Source organism: Phoenix dactylifera, chromosome 8, assembly GCF_009389715.1.
Source record: "Phoenix dactylifera cultivar Barhee BC4 chromosome 8, palm_55x_up_171113_PBpolish2nd_filt_p, whole genome shotgun sequence".
Classification (NCBI taxonomy): domain Eukaryota; kingdom Viridiplantae; phylum Streptophyta; class Magnoliopsida; order Arecales; family Arecaceae; genus Phoenix; species Phoenix dactylifera.
The window spans coordinates 2,601,190-2,628,875 of record NC_052399.1 but is presented as its reverse complement, the minus strand read 5'-3'; the positions used below and the strand labels follow the sequence as shown (position 1 = coordinate 2,628,875).

Below are 27,686 nucleotides of genomic sequence, written 5' to 3'. Positions count from 1 at the left end.
ACAGAATAATATTTTACCATCTATTTTTCTATTCGAATCTATCAGATATGGTAAGAAATTTAATCATTCGATTAACATCTATATTCATATCCGTTTGGATTTGGATTGATAATTACTTAATCTGTATCTAAATATTCGATTCTTTTTATAATCCTATTTAATCTTATAGTATTCATCATTTTTTAAGAAAAATAGATGACCATATTAATATGTTATAACTTATTTTACCACATGCCCAGTAATATTTTTGATCTTTATGATTATAAAATTTAACTATCTAATTATATCTGTATTTATATCAATATTTGTAGTATCTATTTTGTGTTTATATCTGTTTAAAATAAATATAGATATAAATTATTGTATCCAACTTGTATATGTATTCTGTATTTATTAAATAAAATAAATATAGATATTAATATAGCATTTTTATCCTTGCTTTCAATTTTGATTAGAGTTGGATTGCTCGTGCTCTCTCTCTCTCTCTCTCTCTCTCTCTCTCTCTCTCTATATATATATATATATATATATATATATATATATATATATATATATATATATATATATATTCTCATTCGGGCAAGCGTCAAGGAGGTGAGGACAGAGGTGCCATTTGGCAGGCAAAACTCTCGGCGCGTGTTCTTACTTTTGGTCCAAGTTAAGACAATGTCAGGTGCTTGCACCGAAATTTCCATGTGGGCCATGGGACTGATGCACGTTAATGGGCACACTTACATCTTCAATTATATACATATGACGAGTTCCTTTAAACTAGCGTCACACACTCGCATGAGGACAAATTCCTTATCCCAACATCAACGATGTCATCAATTCAGAAAGTGGGAGCCGGGTTTGTTGAAGTCAAAGAAATGCCTAAAGAACATGCACTCAAAACAAAGGCTACGTCGTCTTCTCAAAAATTTCTTTAGCCTACCATCTATTTGGCCCTATTTAACATGCACATCCATTTGTGGACGACTCTGTCTCTCTCTCTCTCTCATCTCATATATTCCATCTTATCGGCAAAGGGAGGTGAGGAAGAGATGGAGAAACCAAGCGTGGAGTCTCCTCTGCTCCTAAGTTCTGAAAAGAGAGGAGGAGAGGTCTTGGCTGAGGTTAAGAAGCAGCTATGGTTGGCAGGGCCTTTGATAGCAACAAGCTTGTTACAGATGATCCTCCAAGTGATTTCAGTGATGTTTGTTGGCCATCTTGGAGAGCTTGCTCTCTCTGGTGCCTCCATGGCCACTTCCTTTGCTGGGGTTACCGGTTTCAGCTTGTTGGTATGTGGTTTCTTCCTCTATGTTCTCTTACTCACATGTGTGCATTGAGAACTAACCATCTTATTGGAATCAGTCAATCTTGTACCGTTGTACTTAGTTCTGTTCTTCGGATGATAAAAGGTTATCTTCACTATCTCTTCAGTTTCTTATTACCTATTCTGTTCCTCCTGCAATTATCTTCGTGACCTCACCATATAATTCGGGGTTCATTATATTTACCATCTCAAGCATCATTTAGTAAAAGACAAAATTACATGGCTGAGATATGTTTGAATGCTGGTTTATATTTTCACAAATTACGAGGGTAGCAGAATGGGAAGACTCTCGTTCCGTGTTTTGTAGGCTAAGGAGAGAGGCTGTGTATTGGGACCCTTTTAGCTCCACCAATCCTTAAATTGGTGCTTCGAGGGTTATTCTATTTGGTTGTCACAAGCCATCGTGGAAGAATGGCAATACCATTAGATCAGAATACAAATGGGACTAGATCTCCTAATGCTTAGACAAAGATGTAGTCATGTAAGTTAAAAGGGAAGGGAAGAGGAGGGAGGGTGAAGTGGGGTAAGTGGTGGAATTAAGGGTGGTAATTTATAATCCGGTCCGCGAACAATCCACTTTAAGCAGATTTGGTTTCCATTTCCTACTTCCAAATAATATCCTCAGGTTAGAGACAAAATGTAATCCTTCAAATTAGGATCACTATCTTCACTCTCTTTTCAGATTCTTATTACCTATCCTCCTGTGATTACCTTCATGACCGATCACCATATACTTTGGGGTTCAATGTATTTAGCTTCTCATCTTACGTATCAAAAGATAAAAACAGAATTACAAGGCCGCAATTTGTTTGAGTGCTGGCTTATGTTGTTATAAATTTGGCACTCTGTATTGCCAATGCTTCCTATTCCTCAAGACTCTGGCAATAATACGATAATCTTTTTCTTACTTTTGCCCTCTAACTAGTTGGGAATGAGCAGCGCACTTGATACCTTGTGCGGACAAGCCTTTGGAGCAAAATCATATCGTATGCTCGGTATACATATGCAAAGAGCTATGCTGGTCCTCATGCTTGTAAGTATTCCACTTGCTGCTGTCTGGGCCTATACAGGCCAAATTCTTATGCTCTGTGGGCAAGACACAGAGATAGCAACAGAAGCTGGATTGTATGCTCGATGGATGATCCCAAGCCTTTTTGCATATGGCCTCATCCAATGCCATGTTAGATTCCTCCAGACTCAAAATATAGTCTTCCCAATGATGCTTGCTTCTGGGTTTGCAGCATTGCTTCACATCCTCGTCTGTTGGCTTCTAGTATTCAAGTCCGGCCTCGGCAGCAGAGGCGCTGCCTTGGCCAATTCTTTCTCTTACTGGATGAATGTGTTGCTGTTGGCACTTTTTGTGAAGCTATCCCCTGACTGCAAGAAGACTTGGACTGGCTTTTCAAAAGAAGCCTTGCATGACATCATCAACTTCATTAGACTAGCTATTCCATCAGCAGTGATGGTTTGGTAAGCGCAGTGTTCTCGCTCAGCAATTCTAAAACATCTGTATACTTTTTTCTTGCTTTGCGTCTGGTAATTGAAATACCTCTCCCATTAGAAGGCCTTTTACTGCTATCATTGTGCATTTTTTTTTTTTAACTGCCAAGTACTTATATATCTGAACAGCTTGGAATTCTGGTCGTTCGAATTGCTTGTACTTCTTTCTGGTCTTCTTCCAAATCCACAGCTAGAGACATCAGTGTTGTCAATAAGGTGAGCATAGGTTCAAGCTTTTGCATGCTCTTTTTCATTGATGGCACAGACTTATTTGAACAAACACTGAATCGATATTTGAGGGCAAACAAGATAGACAAAGAATCAAGTGGTCGATGATATCATATAGAACTTATCTACTAGCACCTGTGGTTTTGCTCTTTATAAACTTTCTAATATTCTGCATATCAATACTGAAAAATTTCATTTCCTCAGCCTCAACACTACCTCAATTGTATTCATGGTTCCTTTCGGCCTCGGTGCTGCAGTAAGGTTCGTTGAGCCCAGAGTTTTTTCTATCCCCCCATGCATTGTCCCCTGCATCATTAACTTGCTCTAATTTCCTAATAGCACACGCGTTTCCAATGAACTTGGGGCTGGGCGTCCACAAGCTGCTCGGTTAGCAGTACGTGTGGTGGTGTTTATGGCCATTGCCCAAGGCTTGGTTGTAGGATCGACCATGGTCTTTGTGCGCAAGCTCTGGGGGTATGCATATAGCAATGAAGAGGAAGTGGTGAACTATGTGGCAGTTATGCTGCCAATTCTTGCAACCTCCAACATGATGGATGGGGTGCAATGCGTGCTCTCAGGTACATATTTTTTTTGTTCAACATCTAGAATCAGATTTCTTTCTTTTTAGTTCTGTGTTACTTTGGCTCCATCAAATATTCTCGACTCGTATTTACACTCCTAGTTTTATATGATGTTAAACGCTTGATATTTGGAGGCAATGCTGGTAACATGTAGGGGTTGCCAGAGGATGCGGTTGGCAGAAGATTGGTGCTGTTGTTAACCTTGGAGCTTATTACTTGGTTGGCATTCCTTCAGCTATTCTTCTAGCATTTGTCCTCCATGTTGGAGGAAAGGTGGGTTGTTCCTCTTCCTTTTCCCCTTTTCTATTCTTACCATGCTAACTGTGGCCAAAGTAAAAAAAAAAGAAAGATGGTGTAAATGTTCTTAGCTCATATATGTATATATGTATGTATGTATGACAAATGACAGGGTCTCTGGATGGGAATCATATGTGGCCTCATTGTCCAAGCTTTGTCGCTTTCGACAATTACTCTGCACCAACTGGGAAAAAGAGGTATGCTGATGATACCAATCATCATGAAAATGTGCTTTTCCAGCAAATTCTCGTTGTATATACAAATGCATTCATCAAGATAGAATTATGATAAGAAATGCCCTCCCATATGTAGTATTGCACCGGCCACGAAATCCTATAGCACCAACCCTAGTATCAACTAATTGACACTTCTAACTTGCTCTTCAATTGAGTATCTTCGAGTTCTACCATGTTCTAATTCCCTGTTTAAAGGAAATTTAGCTGTTGATTGCCGAATATCTGCCTACTTCACACTGACCCCTATTTCATAGCAACCCATACTTCTGCTTACCAAGCTAGAAGACCAAGGAACCACAATAGAAGTTAACCTCCATAGCTCGGAAGAAGAAATATAACCCGATGTAGGCGAACTCTGTTAGGTGTTAATATTTGATATCCACGTAGAGTCATTTCAATGCATAATTCCAACTAGTTTTTATCTTGCTTTACTATTTCTATTTTGAGTGCAGTAGAAACATTCTGATGTCTACTTTGCTCTTCATTGCCCCGGCAACTAAGCCGTTTTCAAAAAGGAAGTGTTATTTCCCTCTCTCAATTACCAGGATATGAAAAAAGAAAAATATGAAGCTGCATATTGAAGGAACTCCATTATATTTTTCCTACAACTTAATTTAATGATGAAAGTTGAAGAGATCACAAGGAAAATTGTTGTCTGAATGGGTTTTATTATGGCATTGTCAGCTTATAAATCAAAACCATTCCCCAGAAGCCTTGTCACAACAATTCCATATATAAGTTTTCTAAAAGGTATCTATATTTATGTGACAACACATGCGGGTGTATGTTTAGTCCCACATCAGCTACACATTGGCAGATCCTGAATGCTTTTACGGGATCAAGTAACCTAAATAATACTTTCCGACTAGTCTTTTTTAGTGAAGTCTTGAATTGTGACAAAGGGTATCAGATTGGATCTAGCCCATGATCTATATGGATTAGAAAATATTATAATATGGGTTTATGGAGGCTGACCACGGCCTAATTATAGTGTTAGTGATTAGATTTAAATTGATTTGGATCCTTAGCCTGGCAAGGAAGGAGTATGTGAGACCCATGCCACATCGGCTATGTACTGGATAGTTTTTGAGTGCTTGTACGGGAGCAAAAAAAAACTCGAATAATATTTTTTGACTAGTTTTTTTTGGACGAGATCTTTGATTGGGATGATTTAAGATTTAACTCATCAAGGACTGAATTCTTTAGCCTGCTAGCTTTTTCAAACCTTTTCCAGCTAAATGTCGCTAATATAATTCATTCTGCATGTGATTGCAACTGCTGCCGTCTGATATGGTTTCATGTTGTTTTCAGGCAAGGAAAGCTAGGGATAGAGTGTACAGCTCCACAATTCCCATCGACATGGAGACATGATACATCTAGTTGCATGGTATTGTAGATGTAAAATCCCGTCATCGTAAGACAAAGTCGGACTGTTCCCTCATATTTCAATTCTGCCACCAACTATTAATATATATTATTTTGGTGAAAAACATAATTTTTGTATCCGGGCTTTTTACTCCACGGGGAGGAGGGAACAAGAGAGGCACGGCAGCCCGTCTTCCTCCTCCTCGTCAGAAGGCGGCGCCGCCATCCGATGGCGGAGGAGATGGCGGCGGACACTCGATCTTATAAAAATGTCAACCATCCGATCTTGATCGAGGAGGGACACGGAATCAGCGAGCCCGAGCTCGGATCCACGTTTCGCTCCCCGATGTGGGTACCCGAATATGTTTTCAGAAAGCACGTGCGAGGAGATGCGCATTAAACGACGATACGAGGTTATCTGCGAGCCAATATTTTACTTGCGAACTTACTTCCGCATAAACGTTATATGAGGACAACCTCGATGAAATGCATAAAAAAAATTTTATGCGGATTTCAGGCCGTATGGAAAATGATTATGAGGACAACCTCATGATGACGCATAAAAACTTATATGCGGAAGAAGGCACGAGAGACGCATAAAATGTATATGCGGAAACTATTCCCATACGGATCTAATATGAAGACAACAGCACGCAAAGACGCATAAAAATTTCTCTGAGGAAGATAATCCGCTTAGAATTGACTATGCGGATATATGCACCACCAACGCGCATGAAAATTCTATCTGAAAGTTGATCCGCATAGAATTGACTATGACGGCAATCGTACGGCGGATAGCTTTTTTTTTTTTTTTTTTTTTTGCTAAAAGCGGGTTTTCATACAAAACGTGTACGAATACACCCAATAAAGTCAAAAAATACTAGCTCACGGAGAGCCAGAGGCAGCTCCCCCTCCCCCACCCACAAGGTATATCCTGAATGATGAGCCGCGAAGGCAGCCACCCAGTCGGCTGCCCCATTGGCTTCTCGAAATACGTGCTTCGCCTGAATGGCCACCCCAACCCCACACATCATCCCTATGTCCCGAACCAAGGGGTGGTCTGAGCCCTCACCCCTCAGCCCCTTCTGAATCCAACTGATGACTGTGGCTGAGTCGCCCTCCAAAACAATCGAGCCAGCCTGCAAAGCCTGCCTCGCATATCGAAGACCGGCCCAGGCAGCTCGTAACTCTGCCCCGGGGACCGACGTGCCGAACAGCTGACAGCCCCCTGCTGCCACGACTCTGGAGTGCGGGTCCCGTATCACAAAGCCCGCACCGCCTCGCGCACCTCCATCCAAAACCGAACCATCGAAATTGACCTTAAGGAAACTCGGGGGTGGGGGTTCCCAGGTGAAGAACACCATCTGAGAAGCTGCCGAAGCAGAAAGAGAACCCCAGGTGTCCCGAGCTATCAGAGGTCCATCTGAAGAGGATCTGATCTCCAATGCCTGTACGCGCGCTAGCTCCACCACGAACCTCGGTGACACCCTGCGCTCACCGAGGGTACGAGCGTTCCTTGCCAGCCAGATCTGATGTGCTGTGCAAGTCGCTCGAATAGCCTCCTGACATGTCCGAGGGCGGACCAACCACTGCTGCATCGTCTGTAAAAACTGAGGCCTCCCATGCCAGACCTCCTGCGGGAACCCTGCCCACTGCCATGCCGACCTCGCCCACGAACACTGGAAAAGCATGTGGTCGACCGACTCCTCCACACTGCATGTCCCGCACTCCGCAGGGATCTCACATCCTCGCCTACTCAGCGCTGCTCTCGTCGGGAGACGGTCCCACGCCACCTTCCATAGGAAAAGTGCAGCCCTCGGGTGAAGCCCTGACCTCCAGATCCAAGTGTAGTCCGGCCCTGGCTCATGCTCCTGCTGGATAACACCGGCGAGATCTCCCAGTCGGACCCTGGATCGGCAGGAAGTGCCCCAAACCCTAACATCAGGCCCCCCATAGCCTGGCACCGGAAGAGACCGGATCCTCTCAGCTAGATGTACCCCGAACAGCTGACGTAACCTGGCCACATCCCATGCTGACTCTCCTGGGGCCAGAAGATCAAAAACCCGCAGTCCCTCCGCCGCCGCAGTATCAATCATGGTCGGCCAGCACCTCAGTGGGACAGTGTCCACCCATGGGTCCGCAGTCACATCAATACTCCGCCCATCGCCTACTATCCACCTGGTATTTGCCGACACTGTCGGCACATACCTCCCAATCTCACGCCACATGAAGGAGACTCGCCGCCCACTCCATGCCACCTCTGAGCCGTCACGTCCATATCTGGCGGCCATCACCTGACTCCACAACCCGTGTGGCTCTAGCAGGAACCGAGCTGCATGCCGAGCAATGAAGGCCTCGCGACGCTCCAGCAGGGACTGCACCCCGAGACCGCCCTCGCTGGTAGGCCGGCATACGTGCTCCCAGGCTACCAGATGCACCCCGCGGCCTCCGCCATGTGACCCCCACAGGAAGCACCGCAACAGTCGCTCAATCCTCAGTAAGATCGTCTTCGGAACCACAGTGTTGGCCATGAGATAAACTGGCATGGACCCCAACACTGATCTGATCAAAGTCAGTCTCCCCATCATAGATAGGGAAACTGCTCTCCATCCCTCCAACCTGCTCTCCACCCGCTGCACCAGGCTGGAGCACTCTGCCACTCGTAATCTGCGGCCTGTGATGGGAACTCCCAGGTAGGTCAATGTCTCCTCCTGCTCAGGAATCTGCAAAATCCCACGAATCTCCTGTCTGACCCTGCTCTCCGTACTCGGACTGAAGCGGACAGCTGACTTTTGGAAGTTGGCTCTCTGGCCCGACGCCATACAGTAGTCTGCTACCACCCTACGAAGGACCCGTGCATCAGAAACCCGCGCTCTGGCCAAAAGAAGACAATCGTCAGCGAAGAGTAAGTGGGAAAGAGGACTAGCCCCCGGGGCGGGAATATAGGCCTCCAGCTCCCTACGGGCACACACCCTCTGCAAATCACGAGACAAAATATCAGCACAAAGAATAAACAAGTAAGGAGATAAAGGGCATCCCTGACGCAGCCCCATCGTAGACTCAAAGAAAGGAGAAGGTGTGCCATTGACCAAAATCGAAAACTTTGGCCCCCTGACACACCCCAGCACCCAGTCGATCCACTGCCTATGGAATCCGTACGCCTCCAGTGTCTGCTGAAGAAATCTCCATCTGATCCTGTCATAAGCTCTCTCCATATCCAGCTTAATAGCCATCAGGCTATGTCGCTTCGATGCTCGCTGAAGGTCCCACATCATCTCCTGAGCCAGCAGAACATTATGGGAAATGTTTCTGCCACATCATCTCCTGAGCTAGCGGGGCCAGCCTCAGGTACGATGCCTGGGCCCATCCCCTGCTCGTCAGGAGTGGACTGCATGACTGCCGCCCTGATACGCTGCACGGTAGTCATGTGGTCCGTACCCTCTCCTGGTCTCGGTGGCGCGGCCTGACACCCCTCCGGAAAAGGCCTGAGGTGATCCCTGGCCCTGCTCCCGCTAGAGGAGGCTTCCCCCTGCTCATCCGCAACCAGGGGCAGAGGGCCAAACCGGAAGACTCCATCGGGGCCAGTACCACCCTGCACAGCCCATGGCTGTACCTCACTCAGGGGGGCGTGGCCACCGTGCTCTCCTCGAGAGGGGGGCTGTACCGAAAAGGCCCAGCAGACTCCTCGCCCAGGCCCTGCACCGCGAGTACGGCGCAACTCCCCGGGCCCGAAGCTGGCTGGGCCGTTGGGCCAGCATCAGCTTGGCCCAAGGATGCAACCGCGGGCTGGGCCGGAAGGCCCACCACCCGCGGTTCCACAGCAGACCGCGCGGCCTGCTGGCCGCGCGTAACGTCGCGCGGGCCCAGCGGAACCTGGGCCCTCGCGACCACAGCACCGGGCGGTGCGTCCCTGGATGTGGACGCGCCGATGGCGCGCGGCGCGACAGCGGCGCGTGGCGCGCCAACGGCGTCAGCCGCGCCGAGCGCACGGCCCCCATCTTGGGCCGCCCCCACCGGCCCACGGCCCCGGCCCCGACGCCCGGCCCTCTGGGCCCGGGCGCGCTGGGCTGGCCCGTGATGTTGGCCCCGGCCCACAACGGTAAGGGCCAGTTGGGCTCCCTGCCAAGACTCCCCAGCTGGGCCAAGGCCCGCCAGCGGCCTCGGCCGCTTCTGGGTTAGGACGCGGGCCGCAGCCGCCCGGCTGGACTCCGGATCGGCCCGACTCGGGCCTTCGCCGAGACACAGACTCGGCCCCGGATCCCCCAACTCGGACAGGAGATCGTCCGAGTCAGCTTGGAGGGGGCCGAAGGAGAGCGCCGGGAGCCCATCCCCCCCCCGGCGAGCGGAGACCGGCGGCGTGCCACCTTCGCTGGCTTTTGCCAGCCGTCGGTGTCCGCCGGGGACACTGGCGAAGTTGGGCGAGCCACCGGGGGCGGCGGCCGAGTCGAAGACGAACCGGGCCCCGAGTGCGGCTCACTCGTCTTCCCCGGTCGCGGCGGGGGCTCCCGATGGGGTCTCTATCGTGACGCCATCATCCAGGGACCATAGATCGGTCCCTGCGCCTCCTCCCCACTGCCCGAAGATGGTTGAGCAGGCCCACCCCCCTGGTTCGCCTCCGCCGGGGACGAACTCGAAGCCCCAGTAGCGCAAGGGGTCGCCGGAAAGCGGCAAGTCCCTGCCTGGTGGCCCATTCGCCCGCACCGGGAGCACAGGGCCGAGACACTTTCGAAGACGAAAGGCTGCCATCGCACTTTCGTCTTCCCCTGGATCAGCACTCCCGGTAGCAGAGGCTTGGTCGTGTCGACCACCACCTTCACACGGGCGAATCCCATCGCCTGGCGTTGCTCCGTGACGCTGTCCACGGCGACCGGCCGGCCCGCCCGAGCGGCAATATGGAATATGGTTGACGTAGACCAGTACTCCGGCGGCAGACGGGGCAAGCGGAGCCACACGGTGGCCGTCTGCACAGCCTCCTCCCCTGGTTCGAAATCGGGAACCCATGGGGTCATGGCGAGCAGTTGCCCGGCCACCACCCACGGGCCGTCGCTCAACGCCCGGTCCCGGTCCTCCGTCGACCGGAACCTCAGGGCCAGGTAGCCGTCCGCAAGCGGGATGGCCACCACCTCCTTCAACTTTGAGCAGGCGGCGACATCTTTCGCCACCCACTCTGCTGGGACGCGGCGGCCGAAGCTACGGGCCACCGCCGCCCTCCCTTCCCACTCGAGCCGGGCCGCCGCAATCGGTTCCTCCGGAGGAGTCAAGACCTCCGGGAAGCAGCGGCTCAGCCGCTCCACCTCCGCAGCCGTGGGCCACTGAGTCACCCACGGCCCCGGCCTCGTCCAAGCGTTAGGGCCCTTACTTTTTCCTCTCGCCGGTCCTTCCGTTGCCGTCCCCGCCGGTTGCTTCCCCTTCGGATCCATCGGAGGCCCTGCAAGGAAGAGGAGAGTAAGTAGTAGCAGCCCAGGGATCGCCGAGGTGTTTGTGTCGTTCGCCCCGCCGCCCGAAGACCTTGGGTGGCTGGCCTCCCGCGACACCAGAGAACCCCCGTCGCCTAGCACACCGCCGAGGGGTTCGCCGGTTTCTCAGTGCCCCTGGTCCGCTGCGCCGGCCTCGTCTCAGGGCCACTTTCTCAGAGCCAAGCAGTCGTGTCGCTCGCCCCGCCGCCCGGAGACCTTAGGCGGCTGGCCTCTCGCAACACCGGGGAGACCCCGTCGCCTAGCACACCGCCGGAAGGTGCTCCGGCGGGATACTAGCCGTTGTGAACGTCGGTAACCTGTCAACAGCGGGATAGCCGTTGGCGCTTTCTCAGAGTTTCGTCAGTACAAACAAACCTTCTACGGCGGATAGCTTCACCGTGACGCGTAGAATTGAGGACACCATAGCATCATCATGACGCATAAAACTTCCATACGGACATCGAGGCATACATTAGTTGCATAAAAAATATATGCAGATGTTGATCTGCATAGAATTTACTATGAGGACGACTGTAACATGAGGTGCATTTTATTATTATTTCTACAAGAATATGTAGTCACAACTGTCCCTTAATTACAACCATAAAGCCATTTGTTCCTAAAAGTGGGGAGCGTTCTGATCGTGTGGTTGCAGTTTAAGAGTAGTCAATCCAATGATTGATGGCAAAGAAAAACGTCTTCTCCCTAAATAGAAAGACTATCGAGAAATTTAACTCGCTCTTTAATCTTCTGGTGGTAGTAATACCGAACAATGCTTCTCCTACTGTATAAACAGAACAAGAATGGAGCATTCAGTATGGCATCGTTACATAATTTTATCAATTCTAGGAGTACTTTGTCCGGTCTCCTTAACTCTTTGGAAGACTCCGTCTTTGCTTCAAGAACAAGATAAATTGTAGCCCACAGAAAATTTACCAAAAACTTCAAAAAATGCTTGTCTTGTAAGTTGTAATGAGCCACGGACTTCTGAAAGTTTAGTACATAATTCAGTTTCTTGATGTGGTAGATCTCACTTATGGGTATTCGTTCTCTTAACGTTTGTGGCTCATATGGGAGAGAAGGTGCATGGGTCTCCCTCAATCTAGTTGTTATTATTGTTTTTTTTGTTTCTCATGCAGTTAGTGTCAGATGACGGGATGCATACAAAATCATGATATTCACAATTGTGATGAACAGGGTCATTGAATCGACATAATATGTGCTCTTTTCGTTCAAGACCTTTTCTATGGATTCATTATGATATTTACCAATTGGGAGAAGGAAGTAAGTTTCTTTGCTGCACTGTTTGATTGCCGAATGTCTGCCTACTTCACACTGACCCCTATTTCATAGAAAGCCATACTTCTGCTTACCAAGCTAGAAGACCAAGGAACCATAATAGAAGTGAACCTCTATAGCTCGGCCATTTCTTTCGTTGTACTTTTTTTTTTCAGGCTAGGAAAGGCAGAGATAGAGCGAATAGCACCATGATCCCCATGGACAGAGTTTCATTGCCTGCTTGACATTTTCTTTAGATGATGGAAGCAAATTAAAAATGTTTTCTTTTATGGTAAGGGAGGATGTCAAAGTATCCACCTAGGACTATGTGTATTTTTCATTAATTTAAATTCTGCAAGAGAGCATTCAGTTTTCTCTCACGTATGGTCCATTGAACTTTGTGATTTATTGCATGGAGTAAAGTAAGTTGGGCTGTGATCAGGGCCCGGTCCATTGATCAGCCCACACATAATTTGGGCTGGGTATATATGCAAGGAAAATGAAAAAGAAAAGGTATACCTATAACAAGTGTTTCATGAGGGTTTATATACAAATATTAATTTTGAGAGAGTAATTATGTAAATTCAAATATTTAGGAGGATATATACGTAAAAAAAAAACAAAATTAAATAGAGTCATAAATAGAATCAGATATTCGGATACGGATCGAATATTTATCTATTCATATCCATATTTATTTTTATTTGACGGATATAAATATGGATACGGATATTAGTTGGATGCTCAAATTTTTATCCATATCTAAATAAATTCTGATACAAAAACAAATCCGGACGAATATTAACCGGTCCACTTTCACCCTTATCTTCATATCAGCTTTCTTTTCCGATGGGACAGCTTTTATCCATATCCGGATAGATTCGGATATTAATCTTTTATATATATATATATATATATATATATATATATATATAAAACTAACTCCGCTAGGATTATCCTTTGTGAGCTAAGCTAATATTCTGTCATAAGTAATTTGACTCATGTCATTAACATTATGTTTGTGTATATAAGTGAGCTTAAGTGTATTTGTAAAATTTTTATTTTGTGTTTGTCAAAGATTTTAAGATAGTGCGACTCCCACATAGCCATCCTAACCATGCATAGAGGCATAGGCTATAGACCAAAGTTGGACTACTTTCCACAGCTGACAACTACACCTTCCATAGCAATTCCATCAGGTCATATCATATAGACTTTGTACCAGAGCATGCAGTATTTTGCTGTCCATTTTCATGAACCAATGATCCGAGTCTTATGCCCATTACACTACTATAACAACGATCAAATTAACACCAGTAGCGATGCCCGAGAACGGCTAGCTCTTCATGTTCTAGCAAAAAAAAAACCTTCCATCTCCATGCAAAAGAGGCAGCAGGGCCGGCGGATCGGATGCAAAGAACCGGAGGCCACCAAGATGAGGCTTCCTCCGTCTGTTTGAGTTTTTTCCGTCGTTACGGCGCCATCTCACTTCACTTAGAACTTGTTTACATAAATATTCTCAAAAATTGCTATTTATATCTATACTTTATAAAAAAAATTTGTATGTTTATCTATTAAGAATTTCGTTATTTTAATTTTAAATCACTAATTTTTTTAATGACATGAGTATTATTGGAGGGCGGATAGGGATGCAAATGGATCGGATTATGTTGGGTTCTGAGTGATTTCGACTAGATCCAGTTTTTTGTTTGGATCTGGAAACGGGTCCACACTCTTTATACTTTTGGAAAAGGAATTGGACAAACCTAATTTGGTCATATCATAATTATGAGGTGCTGGGTGACCCATGACTCGAAAGACTTGCAATTGACTTCCAGTCAGAACAGATGACCCATGATTTACAAAGTCGGTCTACAAGCCAAATTTCATATCACACTATTTTTTATCTATATGGCTGATTGGACTGAACTTGGTGTCTCCCAGCTCCCCTCTAGGACAAAAAGATTCTCAGACCATCTTCCAAAATCCAATTCCATTGCAGAAAACTGACAAAAACATACGGATATTAATTGGATGCTCAAATTTTTATCCATATCTAAATAGATTCGGATACAAAAACAGATCCGGACGTATAATATTCGGTCCACTTTTACCTCTCTCTTCATATTAGCTTGCTTTTCTGATGGGACAATCTCTATCCATATCCGGATAGATTCGTATATTAATCGCTTATATATATCATATATATATATATATATATATATATATATATATATATATATATATATATATATATATAACTGACACCACTAGAATTATCCTTTGGGAGCTAAGCTAATATTCCGTCATAAGTAATTTGCCTCATGTCATTAACATTATGTTTGTGTATATAAGTGAGCTTAAGTGCTTTTGTGAAATTTTTATTTTGTATTTGTCAACGATTTTAAGATAGTGCGACGACTCCCACATAGCCATCCTAATCATGCTTATAGGCATAGGTTATAGACCAAAGTTGGACTACTTTCCAAAGCCAACAACTACACCTTCCATAGCAATTCCATCAGGTCATATCATATAGACTTCGTACCAGAGCGTACAGTATTTTCCCGTCCATTTCCATGAACCAATTGTCCGGGTCTTATGCCCATTACAGTTTTTTTCATATCATCATAGCAGCCATCTCATCTTATATGTATATTCTTATAAATTTTTTTTTACATATATATTTATTAAGAGTATTTTTGTTATTTTAATTTTAAACTACTATTTTTTTTAACGGTGTTAAATAACATAAATACATATACGCAAAATATATATATATATATATATAAAATAAGTATTTTATGAGAATATATATATATAAATATAAATTTTAAAAAAATATTTATATAAATTTAAATATTTAGAAGAATATATATGTAAAAAAATTTTAAAATTAAACAAAGTTATCAATAGAAATGGATATTCGAATATGGGTTGGATAATTGTTTACCATATTCATCAACTTTGTTTTTTGCCTAATATTTTTTTGGGCGGCAATGTTAGCAATATATTATCTAAATAAATAAATAAATCTATAAATGTAATTAAAGAAAAATCTTAAAAAAATAATATATACATATATATATATATCATTCGGCATCCAAATAATTCTATTTTAATGCAAAATAAATCTATTCTAGCACAAAATAAATCTATGCATTTAATAAATTTATATCATAAAATTTCAAATCCTACAGATCTACTAATATTAAATTAAAAATAAAGTTAGAAGAAAGTAGCCTGATTGAAGACAGATCGAAGCGCGTAGACGTTGTCCCAAAGAAGTATTTGCCCCCCACGTACGGGTCTCCCGGCAATCCTCCTCTGAGCTACAACGACTTTACAACTTCTTCTTCGGCACGTCTTGAAAGAAGTCAAAGCGAACCCGATTGGACTTGCAGATCCAGCAAAGAACGAAAGTAAAAGAATAAAATAAAATATAAAAGAGCAAGAATAAAAATCACAAGTGGCTAGAAGGAGGAAGAACTTTTCTCCAATTTTTTTTTCATATTTTTTCCTAATTTTTCGTGTTCTGAAAGAGATGAAATTGAAGGGTATACATCGGGATATATGATTAGGGGCAAAATTACCATTTTGCCCCAGTGAAATGCTGTTCTCAAATGCGCACGTGCATGACCGGCCAATTAGAGCCACGAGATGCATGGTCCCCGGCTCAAATCCAAATAACCTGATTTTAAACGCGGAAGCCTACTGGAGTTTCCTTTTTCTCAAATGCGCATGCGGCCCGAGATTTGGCCGCGTGCGCATTTAAGTTTTTTCCAACAGGCGCAGCCTCTGCCGTCTACTGACACGCCTTTTGCTCAGCTCTGTGGTTGAAGTTTTTGTTCCAGTCCTTGCATTCGGGTCGCGTGCGCATTTAAGTTTTTTCCAACAGGCACAGCCTCTGCCGTCTACTGACACGCCTTTTGCTCAACCCTGTGGTTGAAGTTTTTGTTCCAGTCCTTGCATGCTCCTTGACTCGTGTCTAGAGCTGATCAAAATCCGGGCCAGGCCGAGCTCGGGCCGGGCTCTACAGCAGAAATTAGGCCCGATGGCTATGCCCCGGCCCGGCCCGACTGTCGGGCTTAAATTTTTGTCCAAATCCGACCCGACTTTATAAATCTGGTTCTAGGCCCGTCTAGCCCGGCCCGACCCGACAAGCCCGATTTTTTCTTTATTTGGAATCAGAAAATTGGCCAGAATGGCCCAACCAGGCCCGGCCCGATTTTTTTGGTCGGGCCGCTTTTCTTGCCCAGGCTCGACCCATGAGCCTTTTTTTAATGCCCAAGCCCGAAAAATTCCGGGCCGGGCTGGACGGGCTGGACGGGCTGGGCGGGCCAGAAGGCTCGTGATCAGCTCTACTCGTGTCCAAGCCCAACCAAAAGTCCTCTTGGTTACAACCCAACCCCCCCAGTGAAACGCTGTTCTCAAACGCGCACGTGCATGACCGGCCAATTAGAGCCACGAGGCGCATGGTCCCCGGCTCAAATCCAAATAACCCGATTTTAAACGCGGAAGCCTGCTGGAGTTTCCTTTTTCTCAAACGCGCATGCGGCCCGAGATTTGGCCGCATGCGCATTTAAGTTTTTCCCAACAGGTGCAGCCTCTGCCGTCTACTGACACGCCTTTTGCTCAGCTCTGTGGTTGAAGTTTTTGTTCCAGTCCTTGCATTCGGGCCGCGTGCGCATTTAAGTTTTTTCCAACAGGCACAGCCTCTGCCGTCTACTGACACGCCTTTTGCTCAACTCTGTGGTTGAAGTTTTTGTTCCAGTCCTTGCATGCTCCTTGACTCATGTCTCGAGGTGATCAAAATCCGGGCCGGGCCGAGCTCGGGCCGAGCTCTACAGCAGAAATTAGGCCCGATGGCTATGCCCCGGCCCGGCCCGACTGTCGGGCTTAAATTTTTGTCCAAACCCGACCCGACTTTATAAATCTGGTTCTAGGCCCGTCTAGCCCGGCCCGACCCGATAGGCCCGACCCGACAAGCCCGATTTTTTCTTTGTTTGGAATCAGGAAATTGGCCAGAATGGCCCGACCAGGCCCGGCCCGATTTTTTTGGTCGGGCCGCTTTTCTTGCCCAGGCCCGACCCATGGGCCTTTTTTTAATGCCCAAGCCCGAAAATTCCGGGCCGGGCTGGACGGGCTGGGCGGGCCAGAAGGCTCGTGATCAGCTCTACTCGTGTCCAAGCCCAACCAAAAGTCCTCTTGGTTACAACCCCCCCCCCCAGTGAAACGCTGTTCTCAAACGCGCACGTGCATGACCGGCCAATTAGAGCCACGAGGCGCATGGCCCCCGGCTCAAATCCAAATAACCCGATTTTAAACGCGGAAGCCTGCTGGAGTTTCCTTTTTCTCAAACGCGCATGCGGCCCGAGATTTGGCCGCGTGCGCATTTAAGTTTTTCCCAACAGGTGCAGCCTCTGCCGTCTACTGACACGCCTTTTGCTCAGCTCTGTGGTTGAAGTTTTTGTTCCAGTCCTTGTATTCGGACCGCGTGCGCATTTAAGTTTTTCCCAACAGGCACAGCCTCTGCCGTCTACTGACACCCCTTTTCTCAACTCTGTGGTTGAAGTTTTTGTTCCAGTCCTTGCATGCTCCTTGACTCATGTCTCGAGCTGATCAAAATCCGGGCCGGGCCGAGCTCGGGCCGAGCTCTACAGCAGAAATTAGGCCCGATGGCTATGCCCCGGCCCGGCCCGACTGTCGGGCTTAAATTTTTGTCCAAATCCGACCCGACTTTATAAATCTGGTTCTAGGCCCGTCTAGCCCGGCCCGACCCGATAGGCCCGACCCGACAAGCCCGATTTTTTCTTTGTTTGGAATCAGGAAATTGGCCAGAATGGCCCGACCAGGCCCGGCCCGATTTTTTTGGTCGGGCCGCTTTTCTTGCCCAAGCCCGACCCATGGGCCTTTTTTTAATGCCCAAGCCCGAAAAATTCCGGGCCGGGCTGGACGGGCTGGGCGGGCCAGAAGGCTCGTGATCAGCTCTACTCGTGTCCAAGCCCAACCAAAAGTCCTTTTGGTTACGACCCCCCCCCCCCCAGTGAAACGCTGTTCTCAAATGCGCACGTGCATGACCGGCCAATTAGAGCCACGAGGCGCATGGTCCCCGGCTCAAATCCAAATAACCCGATTTTAAACGCGGAAGCCTGCTGGAGTTTCCTTTTTCTCAAACGCGCATGCGGCCCGAGATTTGGCCGCGTGCGCATTTAAGTTTTTCCCAACAGGTGCAGCCTCTGCCGTCTACTGACACGCCTTTTGCTCAGCTCTGTGGTTGAAGTTTTTGTTCCAGTCCTTGCATTCGGGCCGCGTGCGCATTTAAGTTTTTCCCAATAGGCACAGCCTCTGCCGTCTACTGACACGCCTTTTGCTCAACTCTGTGGTTGAAGTTTTTGTTCCAGTCCTTGCATGCTCCTTGACTCGTGTCTCGAGCTGATCAAAATCCGGGCCGGGCCGAGCTCGGGCCGAGCTCTACAGCAGAAATTAGGCCCGATGGCTATGCCCCGGCCCGGCCCGACTATCGGGCTTAAATTTTTGTCCAAACCCGACCCGACTTTATAAATCTGGTTCTAGGCCCGTCTAGCCCGGCCCGACCCGATAGGCCCGACCCGACAAGCCCGATTTTTTCTTTGTTTGGAATCAGGAAATTGGCCAGAATGGCCCGACCAGGCCCGGCCCGATTTTTTTGGTCGGGCCGCTTTTCTTGCCCAGGCCCGACCCATGGGCCTTTTTTTAATGCCCAAGCCCGAAAATTCTGGGCTGGGCTGGACGGGCCAGAAGGCTCGTGATCAGCTCTACTCGTGTCCAAGCCCAACCAAAAGTCCTTTTGGTTACGACCCACCCCCCCCAAGTGAAACGCTGTTCTCAAATGCGCACGTGCATGACCGGCCAATTAGAGCCACGAGGCGCATGGTCCCCGGCTCAAATCCAAATAACCCGATTTTAAACGCGGAAGCCTGCTGGAGTTTCCTTTTTCTCAAACGCGCACGCGGCCCGAGATTTGGCCGCGTGCACATTTAAGTTTTTTCCAACAGGCGCAGCCTCTGCCGTCTACTGACACGCCTTTTGCTTAGCTCTGTGGTTAAAGTTTTTGTTCCAGTCCTTGCGTTCATGCCGCGTGCGCATTTAAGTTTTTTCCAACAGGCACAGCCTCTGCCGTCTACTGACACGCCTTTTGCTCAACTCTGTGGTTGAAGTTTTTGTTCCAGTCCTTGCATGCTCCTTGACTCGTGTCTAGAGCTGATCAAAATCCGGGCCGGGCCGAGCTCGGGTCGGGCTCTACAGCAGAAATTACGCCCGATGGCTATGCCCAGGCCCGGCCCGGCCCGGCCCGACTGTCGGGCTTAAATTTTTGTCCAAACCCGATCCGACTTTATAAATCTGGTTCTAGGCCCGTCTAGCCCGACCCGACCCGATAGGCCCGACCCGACAAGCCCGATTTTTTTTTGTTTGGAATCAGAAAATTGGCCAGAATGGCCCGACCAGGCCCAGCCCGATTTTTTTGGTCAAGCCGTTTTTCTTGCCCAGGCCCGACCCATGGGCCTTTTTTTAATGCCCAAGCCCGAAAAATTTTGGGCCGGGCTGGACGGGCTGGGCGGGCCAGAAGACTCGTGATCAGCTCTACTCGTGTCCAAGCCCAACCAAAAGTCCTCTTGGTTACAACCCCCCCGCCCCCTCGCTTTGGTGAGATTTTTGAGGGTGCCCTCTCTCTCTCTCTCTCTCTCTCTAGCTTTGGTGAGAGTTTGGAGGAGGGTGGTGGAGCGGGGATAGAAGGCAACAATGGGGAGGGAAGAGGTGGTGGCAGAATTGACGAAGCAACTATCGTTGGCAGGACCTCTCATTGGGACCAACCTCATGCAGTACGTTCTTCAAGCGATATCAGTGATGTTTGTAGGCCATCTTGGGGAGCTGCCCCTCGCCGGTACCTCCATGGCTGCTTCTTTCACTTCGGTTACTGGATTCTGCCTCATGGTATATGGGACTCCCTCCCTCCCTCCCTCCCTCTCTTGAAAGATTTCTATTTTATCTATCATAGCATTGGCTTTGTTCTATCCGATTGGTAAGAAAGGGACTCAAACTGCACTTCTTTGATAGGAGAATGTTCTTTGGGTAACCATGATTGGGCTACACGTATCACCACATTGCTGCATGTCTACATACATTTTATGATGAATTTTCGTATTCCATTTCATATTTGTTTGCCATTTCTAATGTTCGACCTTTTGCTTGTGATTCTTGAAACATTTATTTGAGGAAGAGCGTCACTGTCATTTCCATTACATCAAAATGGAAATGGCTTCTCTTGGCCTTCAACAATCTTTGAGAAACTCATTGGAAATAATCCAGCAAATGACTTCTGTTTAATATGTTTCATTATGTCCCCGTCAATTAATCAATCCAACTCGATATGCATAAACTCAGGCTACTTAATTCGGTTCAAAATATCTATGAAAAGATTTAGTCCATAAAACACTAATTATTTCCTTTTGAAGGTTTAGATATTAATCTGATGATATATATGCAGCCACAAGTTTTAATCTCCTCTGAGATTCTGTGCGTGGTTTGTCCCTGAGGATTTTACTTTGTAAAACCAACTACTTCATCGATTAACCATTTTGGTATTTTTTTATTAACTTAATATTTCGCAATAGAAAGAAGTTAAATTCTAAATTGTCCTTGGGTTTTCTAGCTTATTCATCAACTAATTAATTATGAAAGATTGTAATGCTAAAATCTCATCACCCTGAGTTCTTTAGTTCACTTATATGCGATGCATCAGGGATGAGAGCATTTTGATTTGTTTCATTAATTTGGAAATTTAAGATATTTCATTGATTGAGTTCTATCTAAAGAATGAACAACTAAAATCATATAGGCACCTAATTAGCTGAACTGATAAAGACAATTTTTTTTTCAGTTTTGAAACTCAAATAAAACCCATCAGTGTTCTTCTTTTCCCTACAACAACATGGTTAACTTTACAAGACCAAGTTGTCACTAGCCATCAGTTTTTGATATATGCTTCATTATCAGCGCCTGATGTTGTCGCAGTGGTGCAGCACACCAAAATATTATATGTGCATCAACCTTTTGTCAATGTGGAAGGACCCTTTAAATTGGAACTTGCCCACTAGATATCATCCTTAAATAGAAAATTCGTCTTACATGACCAACATAACTTTACCATCCTTTGAATTTGTCTGTCCTTATTCTCCACCCTTCTGTTTGTATTGACGGTGTAATTACACATGGTTTCTTATTCTTTGGGGTCCATCCTAATTTAAAAATAGAAATTTACTTGTCACCTAAGAAATTCAGGATTTCTCTCGACTAGATTGCATATTAATTTTGTAATTCAGAACTATACCGAAAAAGATTAGCCGAAATGTATTATTTAAATTTCTTGACCTCAAATAAGTTTCCAAGATAAACCTATAGTGTACAGCTGATGTGGGACTAAACATATACCCGCATTAGTCGTCATATGCTCTTTCCATATAAGCCATATATAGTATCCTCACCAGGCTAAAGATCCAAACCTGTTCAAATCCAATCATTCAATCATAAATACCTTGATTAGCTCGTGGTCTGTCTAAATGAGCTCATGCAGCAGTGTCCCCAGTCCATATGGGGATAGGTTGGATCTGCTCTGATATTATTTGTAACAATTTAAGACCTCACTAAAAAAAACTAGCCGGAATATATTATTTGGATTCTTTGGTCTGTATAAATACCTAAGATCTATGCAGTGCATAGCTGATGTGGAACTAAATATACACCGAGCTCGATAGTGTAGGCTTGTAACCCAAGTAGGGACGGCAAGGTGACGACGGTTGTGCCATGCTTAATATTTTATATCCCAAATGGGATGAGTTCATGCTACATGTGAATTGTATATTCCCCATACATGAAGCTAGGAGGATTTGAAAGGCATTATGGCATCTTCCGTGGATCTCCGAAAATATTGGAAAGTGTCCCTCCCAAGATTCCGTATAGGCGAGAAGGAGCCCGAGCTAGCTTTAGCCGAGAACCTATATCTATACTATAGCCGGTCCTAAAGAAAAACGTCCTTCACATTCGGGTGGGCAAGGCTCCAGGCCCGGGGGGGCAAGCTTCCATCAACAACTGATAAAGGAGAGAGCTCAGGGAGCTTCCCTTCATTCGCTTCGCGGGAGTCGCATGAAGAGGAAGTCCCAAACTGGGATCAGAGCTTTTTTCGTCAAACAATCATGACATAGGTCTGGGAGGAAATTTCATATTCGAATGCAACCCTGCCAAAAAGTAGGCATTGGAAAAGAAGCAATCTACACCATTTAGGACGGTCATGGATGTCACTTTCTTTGAAAATCTTTCTTATTTCTTTAAAATGATCAAACTGCCTATAACTTGTCATGGACTCATCGCCTAAAAGCTTAAACCGTTGGGAGCAGGATAAGCCTAGGCTAATAAACCTATGAGGCACCCCTTTGATTAGTCAATGTGGGACTATGACAATCTCTCCCACTCAATCTTGTGACATCTTTATCATTATTGGCTCCTACTTAAGAAAGGAGGGCCCATCCATGGCCCGGGTCCTACTTGACCCAACCAATCCTCCTCAATCCTGCTATCCCTCAATAAAGAGGCCAAAAGCTTAAGCTATTGGGAGGAGGACTGGCCTAAGTTAACAAACTAATGATAATAGAAAGTGATGGTTGTCGAGTTGGGTGCTGTGAATGGCCTCGAAATGGTTCAAGCTGTGAAAGCTAGGTCCCATCCATTTAAAGCGGACCTATGCAGTGAGTTGTGAGGACCCATGTAGGTATGTATTTAGTCTTACATTGACCATACACTAGATAGACCTTAGATACCTATATAACGCTATTGAATACAAATAATACTTTTTGACTAGTCTTTTTAGGTAAAATTCTGAATTGTTACAAATGGTATCAGAGCGGATACAACATATGGCTTATATGGATAAGGGGATAATATAGCATAGCCCCATTTTGGCTTACCACGAGTTGATCGTGGCATTTGTAATTAAATTTGAATAGATTTGAACCTTTAAATTAGTGAAGATGTCAGAATTTAAATGGGGAAGTTTGTGAGGACCGTGCGAGCATGTGTTTAATCCCATATAACGTACGCACTGGGTAGCCCTTGGGTACTTACTTATATAGGACCAATGAACCCAAATAACACTTTCTGGCTAGCTTTTTTGGATGAGATTCTAGATTGTTATAAATTCTATATAATATTTTTTGCTCACCTTTTGACTATATATATATATATATATATATATATATATATATATATATCCTCTTGTTTACTTGAACAATCTGAATTTTTTTCTTATATATATATATTTTGGTGAAAGCTCAAGGGAGCATGATAACATCAAATTACAGAATGTTACAGTTCAACAAGTCTAGTATACAACCTCTAAGCATAAGAAGAAAAACTAGAGCATAACAAAGATATACATAGTCGTAAAGGCTTGGCTTCTAACAAAATCCCATCCTCAGCACCTTCAAAGTTCACCAAAAGGACTCCAATGGGATTATGGGAGGGGGCAGCCAGGAGATACAATGTTGAGATGAAGATTGCTGATAACACAGCATATGCCTACCCCAGATCCTTGATCGAGCGTCTTTAACTTGTGAATTAAGAAGCGAAGAGTTGGAGAACATATCTTGCAGAAAATTCAAACAGAATCTGACCAAAGCAAATGGTGTCGAATGCTGCTGTTGTAAACACTCTCATATTCCTATCATTCCAATTAAGTCAACCCATATAAGCAGTAGCTGCTTGAGACCAATTCTCCACCATGGAATTTGCTAAAGAATTAGGCTGACAAGTAGAATCAGCCAAAAGTGACCAACACTGGACGGCAAAACTGCAGCTGATAATAGCATGTTGATCATCCTCCTCACAGTCGATACAAATATCACAATCAATAGATGAACTAGGTAAATTACCTCTTCTGACCAATAGGTCTTTGCAAGGTAGCTTCAACCATTGAAGCTTCCAGCAAAAATATTTAACCCTTATTGGTACAGTCAACCTCCAAAGCCATGTAAACCGAGCAGCAGAAGAAGTGAACACCTTCCCTTGGATTACATGACCAAAATCCTTAGTTAAAACAGATTGAGATCTAGTAAATGCTCAATCGAGCTTATAGGACCAATCATCATGCGCTACAGGAACTGAAGTTATCTTGGTCATCCTGGCAACATTACAAAATTTTTTTCCGAAAGCCCACTGTTCCGAGTGGAAGCAGATTCAATAAAATCAGCCATAGAGAAACGGTCAAGATCAAATGTAGTATTTGTAAGAGAAGGATAGAGACCCAAAGGAATGTTAGAAATTCAAGGGTCGGTCCAAACATTTATGGATAAACCATTATCCACCAGCCAGGAAAACTGAAATTGAATTTTTTTACCTTGAATACAGATTTTGTTCCAAATAGCAGAGCATCCTTTAGGCCTTATATAATTGGCCCAGAAACCTGAAAATTTATACTTGGAAGAATTTCTAATTTTTAGTTTGACCTACGGGTTGCTTTCACCATTGCCACCACTGATCCGGAGCTCACATCCTAGTTCATTATGGTTGTTAACCCCCTAACATCCACCACCATCCCACAAAGAGAGATTAGTTATCTCCAAAATGCAATGCATGCCGAGTTTCTTACATGGTTACCCAAAAAGAGATTGTCTTGAATATCTAAAAATTACATTTGTAGGATAAACAGAGAGACATCCCTCTCCCTTCACAGATGGACTCTGCAATGCAGATTTTTTTTATGAGATTCTAACCACTACTTCCTCTTTGTCATTGACTAGTTTGGAATGGTGAGTGCGCTTGATACCTTATGTGGCCAAGCTTTTGGAGCAAAGCAGAATTATATGCTTGGCATACATAAGCAGGCAGCTATGCTGGTTGTTATGCTTGTAGGCATTCCCATTGCATTCATGTGGAACTACACAAGCCACATTCTTATAGCACTGAGGCAAGACCCAGAGATATCAAAGGAAGCTGGATTATATGCTCAGTGGTTGATCCCAGCTCTTTTTGGATACGGCCTCCTTCAGTGCCATGTTAAGTTCCTGCAAAACCAAAACATCGTCTACCCCCAAATGTTAAGCTCAGGGCTCATAGCTTTGCTTCACATTCTTCTTTGCTGGGCTCTGGTGATCAAAATCGGCCTCGGCACCAAAGGTGCAGCTTTGGCAATTTCTATATCTTACGGGTTTAATGTGATGCTACTGGCAGTTTATATCAGGTTATCCCCTGCCTGTCAAACGACTTGGACCGGCTTCTCGAGAAAGGTGGTGCATAATATTTGCAACTTCATAAAACTAGCTATTCCACCAGCTATTATGATTTGGTAAGCGTAAGTTTTCTTCTGAAGCATTTATACTAAACATAAGATATTCTTTTTTATGCACTCATCAAGTCAGTATTATCTTCTCAAGACTGCCTTCAGTATTTTAAATCCATGTCTCAGACTGCAAAGCAGAAAACATTGTTCTTTAAAGTTAGCAGTAGGCCTATTAAAATCATGGCTCTTTTTTTGTTTTTGGTACATAAAATCATTGTTCTTTGAGCAACATGGAAGCTTACCCTCAATTAATTTTAGTGCTTTGTTGATTTGCGGCAGCTTGGAGTTTTGGTCATTTGAGATGCTTGTAATTCTTTCTGGGATTTTACCAAATCCAAAGCTAGAAACGTCGGTTCTATCTATTTGGTGAGTGTAGAATTTCTTCTATCTATTTTTAAGGTATCATAGAAAATGATTACTTTAAGATCTACCACTGATTACTAACTACTCAAATTTTAAATAGATATCAATGTTAAACATATTTTTGAAACTAAACGTATTCAATGTCCTCAGCCTCAATACTTCCTCAATTGTATTCATGATCTCTCTCGGTCTCAGTAATGCTATAAGGTTGGTTGTTTTGATTATGTCTTGAAAATAGTCGCTTTGATTATTTCATGTATTATTATGGAAGGAAAATCCTTACGTGTTCTCATATGTCTTTGCAGCACACGTGTATCAAATGAATTGGGTGCCAATCATCCACAGGCTGCACGCTTGGCAGTACGTGTCATGTTATGCCTTGTCACTGCAGAAAGTTTGATAACAGGATTAGCTATTATTTTGGTGCGTAATGTTTGGGGAAAAGTATATAGCAATGAACAGGAAGTTGTGAAAAGTGTGGCATCTATGATGCCATTGCTTGCATTAAGCCACTTGATTGATGGTGCCCAATGTGTGCTTTCAGGTACGAACTTTGCATTTAGATGTCGCCTAGCTTACATTTACATCTAATATATATTTTTACTAAAGAAGTCAGTAGTCCAAATTTTTGGTATTTCTTCACTATAAGATATCTATATCTTTTGAGCATCTTAAAACAGTTCTTTTGATGAAGATTTGAGTTTTTAGGTACTACCAGAGGCTGTGGTTGGCAGAAAATTGGTGCTGTTATTAATCTTGGAGCTTTCTATATTGTGGGCATCCCTACTTCTGTTCTTTTAGCTTTTGTGGTTCATATGGGGGGGAAGGTGGATCTCCTTCAATTTAGTTGTTATTATTGTTTTTTTATTTCCCATGCAGTTAGTGTCAGAAGATGGGGTGTATACAAAATCATGATATTCACAATTGTGATGAACAGGGCCTTTGGATCGGAATAATATGTGCTCTTTTCGTTCAAGACCTTTTCTATGGACTCATTATGATATTTACCAATTGGGAGAAGGAAGTAAGTTTCTTTGCTGCACTAACTTTACATGGAGATGCTTAGTTTTAGCTAATTTTGAATGGAATTCAAATGCATGCATTCAACAAGGGGGGAAGAAGAAAAATTTTGAAGTTGTATGTTGAGCTAAAAGATGCATATATATATGTGATGAAATTAACTAATGTTGAAATATAGCCTGCTATTCTACATGAATGTTTCTAGATATTTGTTCCTAGAAATGGCTAGAATTCTATCAGTGTCACTTTTTTTCCCCTCCGTCTCGATCCTCTTACAGTTTTATTCTGCATGTTATTTTCATTAGCAGCATCTAAGTTTGTTGTACTTTTTTTTTCAGGCTAGAAAAGCCGGAGATAGAGTGAATAGCACCATGATCCCCATGGACGGGGTTTCCTTGCCTGCTTGACATTTACTTTAGATAATGGAAGCAAATTAACAATGGATATTTTTCATTACTTTAAATTCTGCAAGTGAGCAATCAGTTATCTCTCGTGTATGGTCCATTAAACTTTGTGATTTACTGCATGGAGTAGAATAAGCTGGGCTGTAACCATTAAATTATTGAACTGGTCGATTATACAAGTAGTTAATGCCTAACAATGTCCAAGAAGTCCTAAGTCACATTATTTGTGCATTAATATTATCTGAATGTTAGATTACCTCAGTAGCCAAGAAAA

At 44.7% G+C, this 27,686-nt stretch overlaps 2 protein-coding genes across 3 annotated transcripts; both read left to right on the top strand.

The window, feature by feature from the left end:
• Positions 1-978: 978 nt before the first annotated feature.
• On the top strand, positions 979-5,647 carry LOC103722861 (protein DETOXIFICATION 16-like). Its single transcript, XM_008813561.4, is given in 9 exon segments — positions 979-1,280; positions 2,241-2,785; positions 2,945-3,031; positions 3,248-3,304; positions 3,383-3,621; positions 3,779-3,897; positions 4,034-4,098; positions 4,100-4,118; positions 5,469-5,647. Coding segments are annotated over 9 exon segments (1,428 nt in total). The 5' UTR covers positions 979-1,043; the 3' UTR covers positions 5,529-5,647.
• A 14,379-nt stretch (positions 5,648-20,026) lies between these two features.
• On the top strand, positions 20,027-27,494 carry LOC103722864 (protein DETOXIFICATION 16-like). 2 transcript variants are annotated; one of them, XM_039128642.1, is made up of 8 exons: positions 20,027-20,230; positions 25,087-25,631; positions 25,905-25,991; positions 26,139-26,195; positions 26,294-26,532; positions 26,697-26,815; positions 26,926-27,012; positions 27,347-27,494. In XM_039128642.1, the coding sequence occupies exons 1-8, from the start codon at positions 20,039-20,041 to the stop codon at positions 27,413-27,415; spliced, it is 1,395 nt and encodes a 464-aa protein (XP_038984570.1). In that variant the 5' UTR covers positions 20,027-20,038; the 3' UTR covers positions 27,416-27,494. The 2 variants fall into 2 exon arrangements, with proteins under 2 accessions (XP_038984570.1, XP_038984571.1); XM_039128643.1 differs by lacking the exons at positions 25,905-25,991; positions 26,139-26,195.
• The last annotated feature ends 192 nt before the right edge of the window (positions 27,495-27,686 follow it).